General features: G+C 39.8%; 1 protein-coding gene across 1 annotated transcript in view; it reads left to right on the top strand.

The window, feature by feature from the left end:
- Window positions 1–1562: 1562 nt before the first annotated feature.
- The window catches only part of gabbr1a (gamma-aminobutyric acid (GABA) B receptor, 1a), a 75599-nt gene continuing 56456 nt past the window's right edge, over window positions 1563–20705 (top strand). The window contains exons 1-7 of the mRNA XM_051129212.1: window positions 1563–1831; window positions 4132–4218; window positions 7685–7749; window positions 7875–8013; window positions 8241–8426; window positions 8526–8543; window positions 19879–20039. Of these exons, the coding sequence (XP_050985169.1) occupies window positions 4140–4218; window positions 7685–7749; window positions 7875–8013; window positions 8241–8426; window positions 8526–8543; window positions 19879–20039 (648 nt within the window). The 5' untranslated portion in view covers window positions 1563–1831; window positions 4132–4139. The remainder of the gene's footprint in view (window positions 1832–4131; window positions 4219–7684; window positions 7750–7874; window positions 8014–8240; window positions 8427–8525; window positions 8544–19878; window positions 20040–20705) is intronic.

Raw genomic sequence — 20705 nt, 5'->3', positions numbered from 1 at the left:
CATATAAGTATCTTCTGTAGCTTCTGAAGGGCAGTACTAAATGGAAAAAATATGATATTTAGGCAAAATAAGAAAAATGTACACCTCTTCATTCTGTTTAAAAGTTTTTGAGTCCCTCAGTTGTCCTCAGTGTGAAAAGACGGATCTCAAAATCCGACTGTATTTTATTCTCTCTGAAGTCATCCCTGCGCTCTTTCTCTGGCAACTTGTACCATCCCGTTAGATTTTACACAGCATCTGCTACCTTCCTGACTCCTGAGCTATTTAGATTCGGAAAAAAGGAGGAGACAAAAATATTTCACATGATGCAGTTGCAAAATTCTCTTCCTATACATTATATATATATATATATAAAACTGTAAAGTTGATAACGTCTGAGATTGTGCACATAATATTAAATACAGAGAACAATTTGCATAGAACTAAAGTTAAACAGTGCCTAAAAGTTAATTATTTGTTACAGTAATGGTAGACTTGACATTTTCGAGGCTACTTGACATTTCAAGTTCAGTCGAGACATTTGCTTAATTAAGTTCTACTAACACCTCATTTTTTACAGTGAGCATTGGCTTGAAAATAGACTCTTCGAAAGGATTCATCTCTTCTCAATTATTAAAGAGCAAAGTATAAATAGACGACTGTGTCCATAACGAATAGCTTAGAGGAAGAGAAGACAATCCTGGAGGAAGGGAAAACTAATCTAATATTTATATATCTAAATGTGTGCATGTGTGTTTGCATATGCATATTCACTCCACAAAGCACTTTGTAAACAATGTGTATAAAATGTGTTAAATAAATAAATATGCTTATATTACTGTTGTGTCACACAGAGGGTAATTGTGATAGAATAAAATTGTTCTATACAGAAAAAAAAAACTTTATAAAATCCACAAAATCCAAGTTTTTATTAAACTTGAACAATATTTTTTCTTTATATATATAAATATACACTACTAGTCAAATGTTGTTTTTTTCAAAGAAGTCTCTTCCACTCACCAAGCCTGCATGTATTTGATCCAAAGTACAGCAAAAAACAGGAAAATGTTTAAACATATTTACTATTTAAAATAACTTTTCTATTCAAATATATTTTTAAATGTAATTTTTCCTGTGATTTCAAAGCTGAATTTTTTAGATATAGATATAAAATACAAAAAATATATGAAGATGATGAAGATAAATGAAAATTGAGTATATAAATAACAATGCATGTTATTATGTATCGTTTTTAATAGAGAAAAATTGACAATTAAGTAATACAAGAGAATATTAAATGCCAAAAGAATTAAATATGTGACCCTGGACCACACATTTATACATCTAAATAAATAAGCCTTCCACTGATGTATGGTTTGTTATGATAGGACAATATTTGTCCGAGATACAACTATTTGAAAATCTGGAATCTGAGGGGGAAAAAATAAGAAAAATTGAGAATATAAATAATTATTTCGTACACTTGGCATAGAAGATGACTCGTGATGCAAGGATAAAATGACGTAGCCTGCGTTCCCCCGTTACGTCACAAGTAAGTGAGATTGAGGAGGGAGTGGAAAAAAAAGAAGGAAGGAAGGAGGAAGGATGAGCGCTATGTAGATAATGTTTCTCTATGTAGCCTGTGATTTACACCTGCGATGATCTAATGCAAAGCAATACAGACCCTTTTCTAAAAGCCATAAAGCAGTCCGCAAATGTGATGCACAGATTTGCACAATCAAAGCGACATCGCGCTTATATTGGGTGGATGTTATATTTAAACTCTCCGTGAACGGATATTGTGTTTATTTTCTTCGGGTCGGTCCTGCTGGAGCTGCACCGGGCCTTTGCTGTGAGTAAATCACTTTTACATGATGTTCGCGCTTATCTGAGTTTCCTGTGTTTTACATGTGTTTTATTTGATGAAGTACCTCGCAGCTGCCTTATCCTGCATCTTCAGGGAATATCTTGTGTTTAACGAAAGCCCTTCGTAATATGCTTTGCGCGGGACACAAAACTTCACAAACAGCGCGCTTCAAGGTGTAGACGAACTACAGTTCGCTGACGACAGACGCAGCCATGTTAATATGGAAACTTCAGGGAACCGTCTCCCCGACAACACATATTTTTAGACTCGAGAACGTCATATTGTATGTAATATTATACAGCAGACAGCGTTATTATAAGCATAAAGCATCGGTGATGCATCTTTAAAGAGGTCCGATGAAAGTCCTTGTCCGTGGTGCTGAAAATGTTCCCCAAACGGGACCTTAACCTTTCAGCAAACCATTAACCGAGCTGATATCACTTTCATGACACTGTATATGTCTTGTAGAGATGTATTTTGTACTGTTTAATATCCAAAATTTAAATTAACGTCACTGTTAGGATAAAAAATGACTTTATATGTGTGTAACAATGCATGTTATTATGTATCGGTTTTTTATAAAAATAAAATTGACATTTAAGTAATGCAAGAGAAATTAAAGGCCAAAAGAATTAAATACGTGACCGTGGACCACACATTTTACATCTGAATAAATAAGCTTTCCATTGATGTATGGTTTGTTATATTTGGCCGAGATACAACTATTTGAAAATCTGAAATCTGCAAAAAAATAAAAAATAAAAAAAATAAGAAAAGTTCTTAGCTATGCATATTACTAGTCAAAAATTATGTTTTGATATACTTACGGTAGGAAATTTACAAAATATCTTCATGGAACATGATCTTAATATTCTAATGATTTTTGGCATAAAAGAAAAATCAATAAATTTGACCCGTACAATGTATTTTTGGCTATTGCTACAAATATACCAGTGCTATTTATGACTGGTTTTGTGGTCCAGGGTTACATACGCAAATATAGCAGAATATCAATCAGTCACACCAGTTAAGTTAAGATTAAACAGTAAATAGAAGAGCATACGTGAGGTTAAGCATCATAAAACAGCGTTTTTTTAAAAGTTTTTATGTGGTAAAAGCAAAAAAAGATTCTTAATATAAATCCTAAGAACTGTTTAAATATAAGAAAGTCTCTTAATGGTATCATACACAGTTTAAATATATCTTTTGAAGTTTGTTTATAATATTTAAAAAAGAAAAATAATTTCTGCAGTAAGAAATATAAGAGTAAAAATAAATTTACTATGAAACATCTGTCATTATACTAAAAATATATAATAATGAATTTATGATCCAAAGAAGAAGAAATAACTTATAAAAACACTAACATTTGAGCTATTTTTTTTTTAAGATAAAAAGAGAAAAAAGGCACTCCAACCTCCATCCACATTCACTTCCTAGAAAAGGTCACATTCATGTAGTTGAAGCAGTTGTATAATATTTTTTAAGCAATTTTTAGCGTTTAATACCTAAAGTATGAACAACGGGGACAATTAGGATAATCGAAAAAGCTAAAAATGTATTTGTCAAACAGTGCAATGCAAACCAATCATTGTTAGTGCATCCTGTTGGTTTGGATTACTGTAATCTATGAAGTGTTGTGCTTGGCTGCTGTGCCGTACTGAATTAATGAGGTGGAGTGCTGTAGAGACGTGTTTAAAGTTTAACTGATCCCTCTGATCCTCACCTCCCCCGAATCATCTCCTGTCGCTCCCCACTGTGAGCCTGGAGAAAATCCCAGCCTCCCTCCCTCTATCTCTATCTGTCACTTCCTCTGTCTGTCTGTCTATCTATCTATCTATCTATCTATCTAATAATGCATTAAGTAACATTGACCTCTAGGTTCAAGTGCATTCAATACAGAAGTCAATATTGATGCAAGCGCTCTGCTGTTCAATGCTGTGTCCTCCTGAAATGTCTTTGTAAGAAGCTGTGTGTGTTTGTTTTGCATGCTCTTGTTTGACCCACCCTGGATGTGCTTTTCCACTCCAAGAGTGGTTGAGGGAAAGCTCATAAAATCTTTACAGCGCAGGGACGGCAAACTGCCTCCATGTTGTATGAATCCTCCTCCTCCACAACCATGTGTGGTGTAATTAAAGCAGACAGCAGGTTATTATTATGTTTAACAAATCTGAATGCCAACAAGATCACGTCATGCCACGAGCAGCTTAATTGCTTGGATTGTGACCTGCAGAAATCAAACATATTATTAGTCATCTCTCTTTCTCTCTCTCATTCTTGTTCAGATGCAGTAATGGAGCAGCTATTATTTCTTGTAATTTTCTACTTGCTTCCTACTCTCATCTCGTCCATACATAATTCAACGACCGGAGGTAATGTGTGTGTGTGCATGATGTCTGGGCCGTGCATGTTGAATTTAACACCACAGAATGTTTAAAGTGGCCCACCTCTGGTGCTTTGTGAGATTAGAGGGCGTTCTGTTTAGACTCTGTAAACTGAGTTTTATGGATTTCAAAGAGCGATCTCCCCTTGGTCCTCATGGGATCATGTTCAGCCGGAACTATAGAAAGAAAAAAATGGATTGCCATGTCAGTTCTCTCTTTTCATTGTGAAAGGAATATGTGGCCTACGCAATCTTGATGAATCAAAGCAATTCAGTGTCATATGCAGTTCAGCACGTAGGCTTACATGCCCTTTTCTAGATATAAAAAATGTTTAGAATTTTTTTTTTATAGATATGGGAAGTATTTGACTTAAGAGATTATCATAAATCGCACAGGACAAAAATAATTAATAAGAATGAGTTTGTGAGCCAAATGAAAGTTAAATTTTGAACAATTATTTCATACATATTTTTGTTCAACTTTTCTTTGAATTATTTTAAAATATAACAGTGGTGGGGATAATCAGTAAATCTTTCTGCAAGTTACATAGTTACGCCAGTAGGTGGCAACAAGTGACAGAATTTATGATTCATTTAAAACTGATTCATTCAGGAACGTAACAAGACAGTGACGTTATGAGTGGGTCACTGAATCACTGATTTAACCAATTCCTTCAACAAAACTGATTCATATGGGAATGTAACAAGTGATGTTATGAGTGAGTCACTGAATCATTGATTTAACTAATTCATTCAGCACAACAAATTCATTCAGAAACGTAAAAAGTGACATTATGAGTGAGTCATTAAATCATTGATTTACCCAATTCGTTCAACAAAACTGATTCATTCAGGAACGTAACAAGTGAACGTCACTTGTTACGTTCCTGAATGAATCAGTTTTGTTGAACGAATTGGGTAAATCAATGATTTAATTCAGGAGTTAACCAGTTCGTTCAACAAAACTGATTCATTCAGCATCGTAATCAGTGACTTTATGCGTTAGTCACTGAATCACTGATTTAACCAATTCATTCAGCAAAACTAATTCATTCAGGATCATAACCAGTGACATTATGAGTGAGTCATCGAAGCATTGGTTTAATCAATTCGTTCAACGAAACTGATTAATTCATAAATGTAACAAGTAACGTTATGAAAGTGTCAAGTAACAAATTCAGGAACGTAACAAGTGAACATCACTTGTTACGTTCCTGAATGAATCAGTTTTGTTGAACGAATTGGGTAAATCAATGATTTAATTCAGGAGTTAACCAGTTCGTTCAACAAAACTGATTCATTCAGCATCGTAATCAGTGACTTTATGCGTTAGTCACAGAATCACTGATTTAACCAATTCATTCAGCAAAACTAATTCATTCAGGATCATAACCAGTGACATTATGAGTGAGTCATCGAAGCATTGGTTTAATCAATTCGTTCAACGAAACTGATTCATTCATGAATGTAACAAGTAACGTTATGAAAGTGTCATCAAGTAACAAGTTCAGGAACGTAACAAGTGAACGTCACTTGTTACGTTCCTGAATGAATCAGTTTTGTTGAATGAATTGGTTCAATGAATGATTCAATGAATGAGTCATTGAATCATCTATTTAACCAATTCATTCAACAAAAAACTGATTCAATCAGGAATGTCACAAGTGATGTTATGAGTGAGTCATTGAATCATTGATTTAACTAATTTGTTCAACAAAACCGATTCATTCGGGAACGTACTAAGTAACGCTATAAGTGAGTCATTGAATCACTGATTTAACCAATTCGTTCCACAAAACTGATTTATTCAGGAACGTAACAAGTGAGTTCATGAGTGAGTCATTGAATCACTAATTTAACTAATTTATTCAACAAATCCAATTCATTAAGGAACGTAACAAGTTGTTATGAGTGAGTCACTGAATCATTGATTTAACCAATTCATTCAACAAATAACTGACTAATTCAGGAATGTAACAAGTGACGTTATGAGTGAGTCATTGAATCATCGATTTAACGTGTGTTTAACAAAACTGATTCATTCAGCAACGTAACAAGTGACGTTATGATTGAGTCATTAAATCATTGATTTAACCAATTTATTCAACAGAACTGGTTCATTTAGGAACGTAAAGTGCTGTTATGAGTGAGTCATTAAATCGTGTTTTAACCAATTCGTTTAAAGAAAGTGATTCATTTGGGAACGTAACAAGTGCCATTTTGAGTGAGTCATAGAAACATTTATTTAACTGATTCGTTCAACAAAACCGATTCATTCGGGAATGTAACAAGTGATGTTATGAGTGAGTCACTGAGTCATTTATTTAACTGATTTGTTTAACAGAACTGATCAATTCGGGAATGTAACAAGTGATGTTATGACTGAGTCATTGAATCACTGATTTAACCAATTCGTTCAACAAAACTGATTAATTTGGAACGTAACCAGTGACGTTATGTTGTAGTCAGTGAAGCATTGAGTTAACTAGTTTGTTCAACAAAACTGATTAATTATGTAACGTTAGGAATGAGTCATTGAAGTGTTGATTTAACCAATTTGTTCAACGAAACTGATTCATGAGCGTAACAAGTAACATTATGAATGAGTCATCAAATCATTGATTTGACCAATTTGTTCAGCAAAACTATTTAATTCGGAAACTTAACAAGTGACGTTATGAGTGAGTCACTGAATCAAGGAGTTAACCAGTTCGTTCAACAAAACTGATTCATTCAGCATCGTAATCAGTGACTTTATGTGTTAGTCACTGAATCACTGATTTAACCAATTCTTTCAGCAAAACTAATTCATTCTGGATCATAACCAGTGACATTATGAGTGAGTCATCGAAGCATTGGTTTAATCAATTCGTTCAACGAAACTGATTCATTCATGAATGTAACAAGTAACGTTATGAAAGTGTCATCAAGTCATTGATTTGACCAATTCATTCAACAAAACTGATTCATTCGGAAACTTAACAAGTGATGTTATGAGTGAGTCAAACAAATGTCTATTGTGGGTATATATTTTTTTTAAAGATTGATATCAGCTTGCAATTACTCAATATTAACTTCTTGTTCAGTGAATTGTTATATAAAAACAACATCGCACTCACAATTGTGCTGTTGCTTTGAAATTTGCTTGTGGGATTTGCTTAAATATCTGTTTATCTTGGCTGTACTCAGTAAAAAATGAAGCACATTTTAAGAGCTAAGCATCTTTAAGATTCTCTTTAAGATATTTTTATATGAGGCAGTACCAATAAAATCCTTATAAACCATCACCGCATTACAGTCTTGCAAGGGGACTCAGACATAAAGTCCCAGATAGAAATTTATCCGGAACATCTATCATTTTTGTTTATTGATGTAAGTTTGTGCATTGTGACAAAGCTGGAAACATTTCATCTCTATCCGTTTCATCCTCCCCCATCTCTCTTACGCTCTTTCAGGATGTACAATCATTCGTCCCCCCAGAGACGGAGGGATCCGCTACAGAGGACTGACTCAGGAACAGGTAAAAGTTTACGGCAGCACATTAAACTGGCAGTCATAAACATCAATGTCAGTTCTGATGGGAATATAACCCACAGCAACATCTAATTCAATCTACAAAGCGTCTCTCTTTCTCTCTCTCTGTAGATCCGCAGTGTGCAGATATTGCCAGTGGACTATGAAATAGAATATATCTGTAGAGGAAGCAGAATTATTGTGGGGCCCAAGGTCCGAAAGTGCCTCCCCAATGGCACCTGGACTGACATTAACCAGCTCAGCAGATGCTGTAAGATGCTGTCCTATTCTACTGATTAATATCTATACTGGATTCTGATTGGTCAATAACAGCATTCTGAGGGCAAATGCTAAATTTTATATACAAGTACCATTTTATTTAAATGTAATTGTGTTGTTGTGTTAGTGGTGTTGCACTTTAAGATTGTGCATTATCAAGTTTATGTAAATGTGCTAAAAGGTTACGAGATGTGCTAAAAGTGTTGTTGAACTACTCAGTATTGGTTTGCCCTCGTTCCTGGATGTCTCTGGAGAACGGGAGGGTGGCGCTGCTGCCCCCTGGACAACCAGTAGAGGGCACAGTTCTTCGCTACAGCTGTCATGCTGGCTTCCTACTGGAGGGTTTCAATATCTCGCACTGTACCAAGCTAGGCAAATGGGACTCACCTAAACCACTCTGTGTCTGTGAGTATGTTTATGATTTAATGGTCAATCATACAAACACAGGTGTATTTGTTTCACTCATATGAGTCATTTTAACCCTATGTCTCTTTTATGCATCAGATGACAGTAACTATACAGGTAAGACATAAAATAGTCTAAAATGTTTATTTCATTATTCATTTCAGAGGTCATATTTTCAAAGAATTTCCCAAAATATAAAAATTTTAGACCCCATGATAATCTGTTTATCACTCAACAGTCCACTTTGCTAATTTGCTTAAAATGTGAAAACAAGTAGCAGTGTAAAATGAGAACATAAAAATGTTAATAAGCTATATAATTTAATTATATCCACTTTATTTTTCCTGTAAGTGAGGGTGTGGCCATTTGTACATTTTATGGGTCTGGCTTCCAGTCTTATCTGCGTCCATCTATTTTTAGCTGTACAAAACAGCTCGTTATGCTGCTTAATATTGCAAATAAGTGTGTCTTACCCTATTATTTTAATGTATTATCGTAATTATTTAGACCACAGTTCCCACTAAGTGAAAATCTAAATGGTAATGCTTAGTTTAACCACAGGGGGGCTGTATTTTACCATCAGTAGTTTGAGATGTTTTTTTTTTCTCTCTCTTATCTCTCTCAGTTAAAATGTACAGTATATGAAAGTATGTGTGTGTATACAGACGGATGTAGATACATATATAAATATTATCCATACTTTTTGGTTTTTATTTCAGAATCATCTGCATTACATATTGTATTTATGAACTGTTGTGTTATGTGGATGCACCTCATGATTCTATTTATTTATTTATTTAATCAACATCTAGATTTTCAGTTAAAATGTATATAAATCTATTTCACAGTGATCCTGTAACTTGTAACAATTTATACCTTCATAAGTTTTTTAAAAAATTGGTTATAAAGTGTGACAAATACATTTTTGAGACCTCAGGGAAAGGCATTCTCACGTTAGAAAACATTTAAGTGGTCAGAATTCTGTGTAGTGCAGGATGAGCCATCAATATTTTTGTTTTCTTTTCCCAGAAGCTAAAACTGTACATTTTTAGATGTATTTACAGTTGAGGTCAAAAGTTTACATACACCTTGCAGGATCTGCAAAAATGTAAATTATTTTACCAAAATAAGAGGAATCATACAAAATGCATGTTATTTTTTATTTAGTACTGACCTGAATAAGAAATTTCACATAAAAGATGTTTACAGTCCACAAGAGAAAATAATAGGTGAATTTACAAAAATGACCGTTTAAAAGTTTACATATAATTGATTCTTGAAACTGTGTTGTTACCTGAATGATCCACAGCTGTTTTTTGTTGTTGTTGTTGTTGTTGTTTAATGATAGTTGCTCCTAAGTCCCTTTTTTGTCCTCAACAGTTAAACTGCCCACTGCTCTTTAGAAAAGTCCTTTAGGTCCCACAGATTCTTTCTCAGCATTTTTGTGTATTTTAACCCTTTCCAACAAGGACTGTGTAATTTTGAGATCCATCTTTTCGCACTGAAGACAACTGAGGGACTCAAATGCAACTACTACAGAAGGTTTAAACGCTCACTGGGGCTCCAGAAGGAAAAACGATGCATTAAGAGCCAAGTGTGAAAACTTTTGAACAGAGTGAGGATGTGTGCATTTTTCTTATTTTGCCTAAATAGCCATTTTTTTTATTTAGTACTGCTCTTCAGAAGCTAAAGAAGATACTTACATGTTTCCCAGAAGACAAAATAAGTTAAATTTACCCTGATCTTCAAATGTTTTCACCCCTGGCTCTTAATGCATGTTTTTTCCTTCTGAAGCATCAGTGAGCATTTGAACCCCTCAGTTGTCCTCAGTGTGAAAAGATCTCAAAAAGATCTCCAAATCACACAGTAATTTTTGGAAAGGGTTCAAATACACAAAAATGCTGAAAAACCAAAGAATTTGTGGGACCTGAAGGATTTTTCTGAAGAACAGCGGGCAGTTTAATGGTTCGGGACAAACAAGGGCTATCACTCAGCTATCACTAAACAACAACAACACAAAAAAAAACACACCTGTGGATCATTCAGGTAACAACACAGTATTAATAATCAAGTATATGTAAACTTTTGAACAGGGTCATTTTTATAAATTCAACTATTATTTTCTCTCGTGGATTATATGTTAATGACTTTTAGTGAAATATTTTATTCAGGTCAGCACTAAATAAAAAATAACATGCATTTTGTATGATCCCTCTTATTTTGGTAAAAGAATTAACATTTTGGAGATGCAGGTGTATGTAAACTTTTGACTTGAACTGTATAACGTTTAGTACACTATTAAATACACTAGATGACTTTAAGGCTAACATATGTGGTCCCAAAGCTACAAAACTCTCATTCTGATGTCACATATGTATATTCCATGAATATATGACATAACATTCCATTTATATGATGTCACGTAAGCCTCATGCATATAAATGATAATAAGGAATGAGCAAAATGTTGTTCAGAATAGTTTTAGATACAGTATATAATGTAGGATGTCAAGTTCTTGTCAACTACCCCACTACAGAATCTCATTATAATTTCTCAGGCTGCCAGAGTCTCTCAACATTAACACAAGCACTCCTGCAAGCTTGACTGTAGCACCCTCTCATTCATCCCTCCCTCCCTCTAATTGCCTTCTATTCCTCTCAATCCCTCTGTCCTTTCTTTCATTTCCCCTCGTTTCTTTCAGCTCTGCTGATTTAGACTATCAAGCCACGCAAATGCGCTCTCTCTCTCTCTCTCTCTCGATTCCCTCTGTTAACTCACAGCGAGAGATCACCGCCTACTTAGTGCACTCTCAGCAGGCTGAAGATTAACACTCGGCCAGAGTGTGTAGCTCTGTGTGTATTACTGCCCTGTGTGTATACCAATGTATATGATGTTATGTGTGTATCTCAGCGCAGTGTATGTGTGCATAAATTCAAGCCTGTGTATACGTGGTGATTACATCGTTTTTACTGGTTGTTAAAGGATAATTCAGCATAAAGGTGACCTTTTGTTCTGCCAGCGCTCCTAAACCCCTCTATAGGATGCCATTGCTTTATGAACAAGAACTGACCTTGTGCATAAAATTTCATTGTGTTTTGTAAACATATTTAGTTATCACATAAACTAATGGGTAATTATATATCCTCACAGGAGGCTCTGCTGGCCTTTCTTTTATTAAATAACAACTAAAGATCAAGGATGAATAATTAATGACTGGCATATGGAGAGAGCGGATTCAAAGGGAGCTCCAAATGTCACTGGAGCGTCTCAGGTCCTGAGGTTCACAATAGCTCCAGTCATCAACTTCAGCTCTACTCTGTTGTTTTAGAGTATTTAGAGTGAATAGGGGAATCTAGAGAGCTGTGCGGGCAATAAAAGTTACCGGCATGGTGCGTAAGCTGTCAATATTGGCAAGTACTGTATGTTCTGATTCAGTGAAAATGAAGTGTAAGTGCAGCATGAGATGATCTGGATGGATGGATGAATGGATGGATGGATGAATAGATGGATGGATAGATAGAGGAACTAACTTGATTTTTGTTTTGTCAGGGTTTGAAATGGATGCCAAACAAAAAAGTCAAATTAAAGAACATAAATATGTTCTTTAACAGATGGAACTTCCAGACTTCCAATAGAATTCTAAAGCAAAATTTGGATGATGGATGGATGGATGGATGGATGGAAGAACTCTATTAATTGATGAATGGACGTACAAATGGACAGACAGATGATAGATAGATAGATAGATAGATGGATAGATTATTTAATTCTGTAGCAAAATTTGGATGGATGAATGGATGGATGGAAGAAATCAGCTATTGAATAATGAATGGACATACAAATAGATGAGTAGACAGAAAAATAGAATAGAATAGATTTCTTCCAGTAGAATTCTAAAGCAAAATTTGGATGGATGAATGGAAGAACTCTGCTACTGTTTAATGAATGAACATACAAATAAACGGGTAGACAGAAAGATAGAATAGAGTAGAATAGAATAGAATTCTTCCAGTAGAATTCTAAAGCAAAATTTGGATGGATGGAAGAACTCAGCTACTGATTAATGAATGGACATACAAATGGACAGGTAGACAGAAAGAAAAGAAAAGAATAGAATAGAATAGAATAGAATAGAATAGAATAGAATAGAATAAAATAGAATAGAATAGAATAGAATAGAATTCTTCCAGTATAATTCTAAAGCAAAATTTGGATGGATGGATGGAAGAACTCAGCTATTGATTGATAGATGGATGTACAAATAGATAGATAGATAGATAGATAATTCTAAAGCAAAATTTGGATGGATGAATGGATGGATGGAAGAACTCAGCTACTGATTAATGAATGGACATACAAATGGATGGGTAGACAGAAACAAAAGAATAGAATAGAATAGAATAGAATAGAATAGAACAGAATTCTTCCAGTAGAATTCTAAAGCAAAATTTGGATGGATGGAAGGATGGAAGAACTCAGCTATTGATTAATGAATGGACATACAAATAAACGGGTAGACAGAAACAAAAGAATAGAATAGAATAGAATAGAATAGAATAGAATAGAATAGAATAGAATTCTTCCAGTATAATTCTAAAGCAAAATTTGGATGGATGGATGGATGGATGGAAGAACTCAGCTATTGATTGATGGATGGACGTACAATTCGATGGATAGATAGATAGATAGATATATAGATAGATAGATAATTTAAAGCAAAATTTGGATGGATGGATGGATGGAAGGATGGAAGAACTCAGCTACTGATTAATGAATGGACATACAAATAAACGGGTAGACAGAATGATAGAATAGAATAGAATAGAATAGAATAGAATAGAATAGAATTCTTCCAGTATAATTCTAAAGCAAAATTTGGATGGATGGATGGAAGAACTCAGCTATTGATTGATAGATGGGTGTACAAATAGATAGATAGATAGATAGATAGATAGATAATTCTAAAGCAAAATTTGGATGGATGAATGGATGGATGGAAGAACTCAGCTACTGATTAATGAATGGACATACAAATGGACAGGTAGACAGAAAGAAAAGAATAGAATAGAATAGAATAGAATAGAATAGAATAGAATAGAATAGAACAGAATTCTTCCAGTAGAATTCTAAAGCAAAATTTGGATGGATGGAAGAACTCAGCTACTAATTAATGAATGGACATACAAATGGACAGGTAGACAGAAAGAAAAGAAAAGAAAAGAATAGAATAGAATAGAATAGAATAGAATAGAATAGAATAGAATAGAATTCTTCCAGTATAATTCTAAAGCAAAATTTGGATGGATGGATGGATGGATGGATGGAAGAACTCAGCTATTGATTGATGGATGGACGTACAAATAGATAGATAGATAGATATCTAGATAGATAGATAGATAATTCTAAAGCAAGTTTTGGATGGATGAATAGATGGATGGAAGAACTCAGCTACTGATTAATGAATGGACATACTGTCACGAATCTGGTCGGTGCTCCACGGACTACCCACCACCAGATGTCTCTCTCACCTCTTTTTACTCCCTGGCCGTTACGTGGCATCCTGGACTGCATCTCCCATCCACCACCGCGCTGATTACGTCAGCCCCCATGACTAATCAGGCGCCCCAAAAAACCCCCGGACTTCCTTGTACCGATCGCGGTTTGTTGAGTGTTTAGTGATTATTTCCTAGTGTTCCAAGTGTTTCCTAGTTTCTTCGTTCCCTTCTGACCTTCGCTCTTGTTTTTGGACTACTCTCTCTCTCGGATCGCCCCTCTCGGATATTGTTCGCCCCTCGTTGGACTCACGCCTGCCTTACTGACTCCCTTTGTGTTTCGTCTTCATCATTCCTGATTGTACCTGTGATTACCCTGCCTGCCTGACCATGTATCTGCCTCGTCCATTAATAAAAAGCATGCATATGGATCCGCTCGCCTCTCGTCACTCTCTCAGCGTTACAGAACAAACCGCCACCACAGGATCCAGCAGCTCCACCCCGGACAATCAGCCGATACGGACACAGACAGAATTCTCTCCCGGATCAAACAGAAAACACACACACTCGAACATTATACCCGTGAGTTTATTTCAATTGCTAATTATTCCACTCTCCCGGACTGTATTAAGATTGAGGTGTTTTGTGACGGCGTGAACCAGCCCCTCCGTGCGCGACTAAGACGCAAGGGCCCGCGCTCGTCGCTGGAGGCGTTTCTGAACTTTGCGTTTTTGTGTGTGGGTTCGCCGTGCACTGTCGGGGTCGCGGAGAGGGAACGCGACAACGCGGTAATGGCGACCGCGCGTCCCACTCGCAAACTAGCGGTCTTGCCGGATCATGATGCCACAAACAAGTTTGCCGCCTGGATCGCTCGAGAAATGGCGGCCGTGTCAGAGCGCGCTCATGCTATGGCGGTGTCAGCAGAGCCCACGCACAAGATGGCGGCCGCGCCGGAGCGCGTTAACGCGGTAGCGGCGACAGCGGAGCCCGTTCATACGATGGCGGCGGCGCCAGTGCGCGTTCACAAAATGGCGGCGACTGCGGAGGCCGTTTGCAAGATGGCGGCGCGCGGCGTGCGCTCACAAGATGGCGGCGACGGCGGAGCCCGTCCACAAAATGGCGGCTATCACAGAGCTCCGTCACGTCACAGCTGCCATACAAGAGCCATTCAAAGGTACAGTTACATTTCCTGAGTCAAGTCAAGTTTCCGAGTCTAGTCTAGTTGCAGCTGTAATTCCTGAGTCAACTCAAGTTTCCAAGTCAAGTCAAGTTGCAGCTGTGTTTCCTGAGTCAAGTCAAGTTTCCTTGCCGAGCCAAGTTGCAGCCGTATTTCCTGAGTCAAGCAAGTTTACTGCTGCTGTTCCTGTGTCAAGTCAAGCTGGGGCTGTGTTTCCTGCATCAGGTCAAGTCAGAGCTGCTCTTCCTAAGGCAAGTCAAGCTAAAGCAGTTCTTCCTGTTTCAAATCAAGCCAGAACTGTAGTTCCTGTGTCGAGTCAAATTACAGCTGTCGCTTCTGTTTCAAGTCAAATTACAGCCACGCCAGAGCCACTGCACAAGATGGCTGCCACGCCAGAGCCACTGCACAAAATGGCCGCCGTCTCCAAGCCGCTCCACAATATGGCTGCCATTCCAGAACCTGTGGTCAGGGCCCGGACGCCACCTGTGGTCATGATGGCCCACGTGCTGGACACACCCCTAATGACAGTACGGGCAGCTAAAGTGGCGCTCCTTGTCGCGGCGGCTACCCCTGAGTCAAGTCAAGACACAGAGTCAAGTCAAGCCAAAGCTGTCGTTCTCCATGAGTCAAGCCAAGTCACAGCTGTTCCCCACGAGTCAAGTCACGTTATAACTGTTGTTCCTGAGTCAAGTCAGGCTACAGCTCAAGCTTCCAAGTCCAGTCAAGCTTCCAAGTCCAGTCAAGCTTCCGCCATCATCCCTGAGCCCGAGTCTGCACTGCTCAAGAGGGCCGCCACGCCAGTGCTTGACGCAAAGATTACCACTAACGCCACGTCAGCCCAGCCAGCGCCTGCTAACGCCACGTCAGCCCAGCCAGCGCCTGCTAACGCCACGTCAGCCCAGCCAGCGCCTGCTAACGCCCCGTCAGCCCAGCCAGCGCCTGCTAACGTCACGTCAGCCAGGCCACAACCGGTCAAGGTCATGTCTGCCTCTTCTGAACCTGCACCAGCTGCTGTTTCTACTAAGTCAAGTCAAGTCACAGCCAAGTCAAGTCATGTTCCAGCTGTTCCTACCAAGTCAAGTCACGTCACAGCCGTTCAAACCAAGCCAAGCAAGGTCACAGCCGTGGCTCCCGGGTCAAGCAAGGTCACAGTCGTGGTTCCTGAGTCAAGTAAAGTCAATGATCTTCACAAGCCAGTTCAAGCCACCGCTGGTCTTCACGTATCAAATCAAGTCACCGCTGATCTCCAAGAGTCAAGTCAGTTCACTACTGATCTTCACGAATCTGGTCAAGTCACAGCAGCACTCACTGAGCCCAGTCAAGGTATTGCTGTTATTTCAGAGTCCAGTCACGTCCCGCCTGACGGCCCAGAGTCCAGTCACGTCCCGCCTGACGGCCCAGAGTCCAGTCGCGTCCCGCCTGACGGCCCAGAGTCCAGTCGCGCCCCGCCTGACGGCCCAGAGTCCAGTCGCGTCTCGTTTGACCGCCCAGAGCCTTGTCACATCATGTCTGCCAGTGTGATGGCAACCGCAATCCTCAGCATCTGGGCCGCAAGCTACGCTCCAGAGAACTTGACGACGACTCTAGAAGTCCTACCCGTCGTCAAGTCTGTGCCAGAGGTCTCGTCTGACCTCCCTGAGCCTTGTCACGTCATGTCTCCTAGCGTGTTGGCAATCGCCATTCTCAGTGTGTGGGCTGCACACTCAGCTCCAGAGGTCTCATCTGTTCGCCAGCCAACTCCAGAGCTCCCGTCTGATCTCAAGTTTGCTTCGGAGGCCCTGTCTGACCACGAGACAGACCCAGAGGCCTCACCAGTTGGAGAAGCCGCGCCAATGCCTCCTGAGGTGTCAGCTTCGGCTGTAGATCCTCCTAGGGAGGCGGCGTTCTACCTCAAACTCTCTGCTTCTCCCCTTATTCTGTCTGCCTCCTCTGTCTCTACTGTTCCTAGGTCCCAGGCCATAACGCGGTTTCCTGCTCCAGAGGTCCCGTCTGGTCCCAAGTCTGCTCCAGAGGTCCCGTCTGGTCCCAAGTCTGCTCCAGAGGTCCCGTCTGGTCCCAAGTCTGCTCCAGAGGTCCCGTCTGACCTCAAGTCCGCCCCCTGAGGCCTTCCCCGTAGGAGAAGCTGCGCCAATGCCTCCAGAGGTGCCAGCGTCAGCTGTGGAACCTCTTATGGAGGGGGCGTTCACCTCAATACTCTCTGCTTCTCCCCTTCTTCTGTCTGCCTCCTCTGTCCCTGTTCTCCCCAGGTCCCAGTCCATGACAGAGCCACCTGTTCCGCCCCGGAGAGCTGCGGCACCTCCTGTTCCGCCCGGAGAGCTGCGGTACCTCCTGCTCCGCCCCGGGGACTGCTGCGCCTTCTTCCCCTGTTCTGTCTGCCTCCTCTGTCCCTGCTTTCCCCAGGTCCCGGATTGTGACGCGGGTTCCGGCTCTGCCTTGGAGGGCTCCTGCGCCTCCTGCTCCTCCTCCAGTTCCGCCCTGGAGGAGTCCTGCTCCGCCTCCAGTTCCGCCCTGGAGGAGTCCTGCTCCGCCTCCAGTTCCGCCCTGGAGGAGTCCTGCTCCGCCTCCAGTTCCGCCCTGGAGGAGTCCTGCTCCGCCCGGACGTCTACTCTGCCTCCTGCTCCGCCCGGAGCACTGCTCCACCTCCAGCTCCGCCCTGGAGGACGCCAGTGCCCCATGCTCCGCCTCCGGCTCCTGCCTGGAGGGCTCCCAAGCCTCCCGCTCCACCCCCGGCTCCACCCTGGAGGGCCTTTGCCCAGCCAGTGCTGCCTCAGTCTCCTGGCCCCCCCACCGCTCCCCTGGACTGTTTTTTCTGTTGTTTCTGTTGGAGCGTCTGGAAGCCGCTCCTTGGGGGGGGGCTATGTCACGAATCTGGTCGGTGCTCCACGGACTACCCACCACCAGATGTCTCTCTCACCTCTTTTTACTCCCTGGCCGTTACGTGGCATCCTGGACTGCATCTCCCATCCACCACCGCGCTGATTACGTCAGCCCCCATGACTAATCAGGCGCCCCATAAAACCCCGGACTTCCTTGTACCGATCGCGGTTTGTTGAGTGTTTAGTGATTATTTCCTAGTGTTCCAAGTGTTTCCTAGTTTCTTCGTTCCCTTCTGACCTTCGCTCTTGTTTTTGGACTACTCTCTCTCGGATCGCCCCTCTCGGATATTGTTCGCCCCTCGTTGGACTCACGCCTGCCTTACTGACTCCCTTTGTGTTTCGTCTTCATCATTCCTGATTGTACCTGTGATTACCCTGCCTGCCTGACCATGTATCTGCCTCGTCCATTAATAAAAAGCATGCATATGGATCCGCTCGCCTCTCGTCACTCTCTCAGCGTTACACATACAAATGGATGGGTAGACAGAAAGATAGAATAGAATAGAATAGAATAGAACAGAATTATTCCAGTAGAATTCTAAAGCAAAATTTGATAGAATTGAGTTTAGCTGCATTAATCATCTGCATGACTTTTGAAAATGATTCTGATTCAGTGAAAGTGGTTCGGATTCAGAAGAGAGCGTTTACTTTAACCCCGCCTCCATCCTGCTATACAACAGTACTGTTCGTCTGTCAGCGGATCAGTTCTCTGCTGTCTGCTCTGAGTGCGGATGTCTGTGTACTGCGTTTTGGTGGTCAATCTCTGCCCCTCTCCTCCCGGCGGATTAAAGGATTATGCCTCAGCACAATTGTTATTTTCCAATATTCTGATCAGACGCCGGAATAATATGCTCGACAGCTTAAAACTTAATCACGTTTCGTGAGCGGCGCGGGTAAATAAAGCAACGCCAGAGGATCAGCGGAGCGCGCTCTGACCGACAGTGTCGCGCAACACCACCTGTTTTTCTCTCCTGTCGTGAACCATGAGCATAGCTGCACTACAAACACACCGTCTGTGACTGTGAAATGGAAAGAGACAATAACTGCCCGATGGCGCATTTGTTTTTACCCAACATTCAAAGCGTGATTTCTGTAGCTTTGTGCTTTTACATGTTTGGACAGTTGGTTTGTCTTGAAACGCTTTCTGTTTTGATGTTGGAGTCAAAACTGCCGAGAAGATTTTAAAAGATTCCAAAGAACCTAAAAGATTTCAAAAGACTCTAAATATACAGAAGATTCTAAAGATTCTGAAGACTTGAAAGATTCTAAAACACTCTGAAGATTCTAAAGATTATAAATATTCTGAGGATTTCGATGAAATTTTAAAGATTGTAAAATGGAAGATTCTAAAGGTTCTAAAAAGTACTTCAGAAGATTCTAAAGATTCCAAAGATTGTATTTCAAAAGGTTCTGAAAACTCTTAATGTTTCTGAAGGGTCTGCAAATTGTAAAAGATCCTTGAGATTAAACAAGGTCTGAAGATTCAATGCGCTCCCAAGACTAAATAAGTTCCAAGAAAGCGCGCAAGATGAGATGTCTTAGCGCAATAACTCTGTGTTACGACGCTAAGAGCTCGTAGCCATGGCTGACTGACATTAGATATTAAATTATAACGACCGTAAACATATAAATCCCAACGAGCATCCCGCTTGTGGTTAAACCGCATGCAATTTCGTATTGGGCAACGCGTTCCGTACACGGTTCTCTTACTTAAACTGGACTGTTCGCACGTGTGGACACTTTTGGGTTTGGTCACAACCGCACAATTTAAGCTTAAAACATTTAATTATCGAAGCGGATATTGATGGCATCCACGGAGGGGATCAGGACCTTAGGGAGAGTTTGGAGAAGCGTGGCTCTCCTTTACGCACTGCTTATCTTTATCTCCTGGCCGTGTGCGGTTGCAGGAAAGAAGAAACTGTACATCGGAGCTCTGTTTCCCATGAGTGGAGGATGGCCCGGTGGTCAAGCGTGTCTCCCCGCAGCCCAGATGGCTTTAGATCTCGTGAACAACCGGACTGACATTCTTCCGGACTACGAGCTGGAGCTCATTCATTACGACAGCATGGTAAGAAATGGACAACACTTTACATTTACAGTGTTTATATATATGTATACAGTGTCTATATGCTTTCAAAACTGCAGTTGATATAATACTTCATCTGCATCAGTCAATATGGTGTGAAATTATCAGCACAGCTCCCACAAAAGTGCAAAATTAATGCAAAAATAAATTAGCCCTGCACTAATGTTATTTTACTATCATTTAGATACTCTCATAGTTAGTAAAGCTAGTTTTATTTTTATATTTTGTTTTCATTGTAATTTTAGTTGAAGTTGTAGTGATTTTTGTGTTTTTTATGTCTGTATAATTTTTATTTCAGTTTTAGTTTTAATTATTTTACTACTTAAAGTGAAAGCTAAACTAAAATGGCCAGTAGTTTTATTTATTTATTTTTTAAATATCATCTTTCAGTCAGTGTTGCCAAGTGTTTCTCATGTCTGCGAGTTGAAGCGAACGAATATATAGCAACTTCTACCAGGGGAGTCCTGCCAAAAATTGTGTATTTTACTCCCGGAAAACGATTTTTAGTTTTGAGTAGCAATAGAGTGATTTGTTGTAAAAACCTGGCAACCCTGATTTCAGTTAAGGTTTATTTCAAGTAACAAAAAAGATTTTAACCATAATAACCCTGCCTAAACAATAGCATGGATTGCATAATTAATGTACTAC

This window comes from Labeo rohita, chromosome 15 (assembly GCF_022985175.1).
Source record: "Labeo rohita strain BAU-BD-2019 chromosome 15, IGBB_LRoh.1.0, whole genome shotgun sequence".
In the NCBI taxonomy this organism is placed as follows: Eukaryota; Metazoa; Chordata; class Actinopteri; order Cypriniformes; family Cyprinidae; genus Labeo; species Labeo rohita.
Note: the sequence above shows the minus strand (reverse complement) of the source record. Positions and strands in the feature narration are given on the sequence as shown.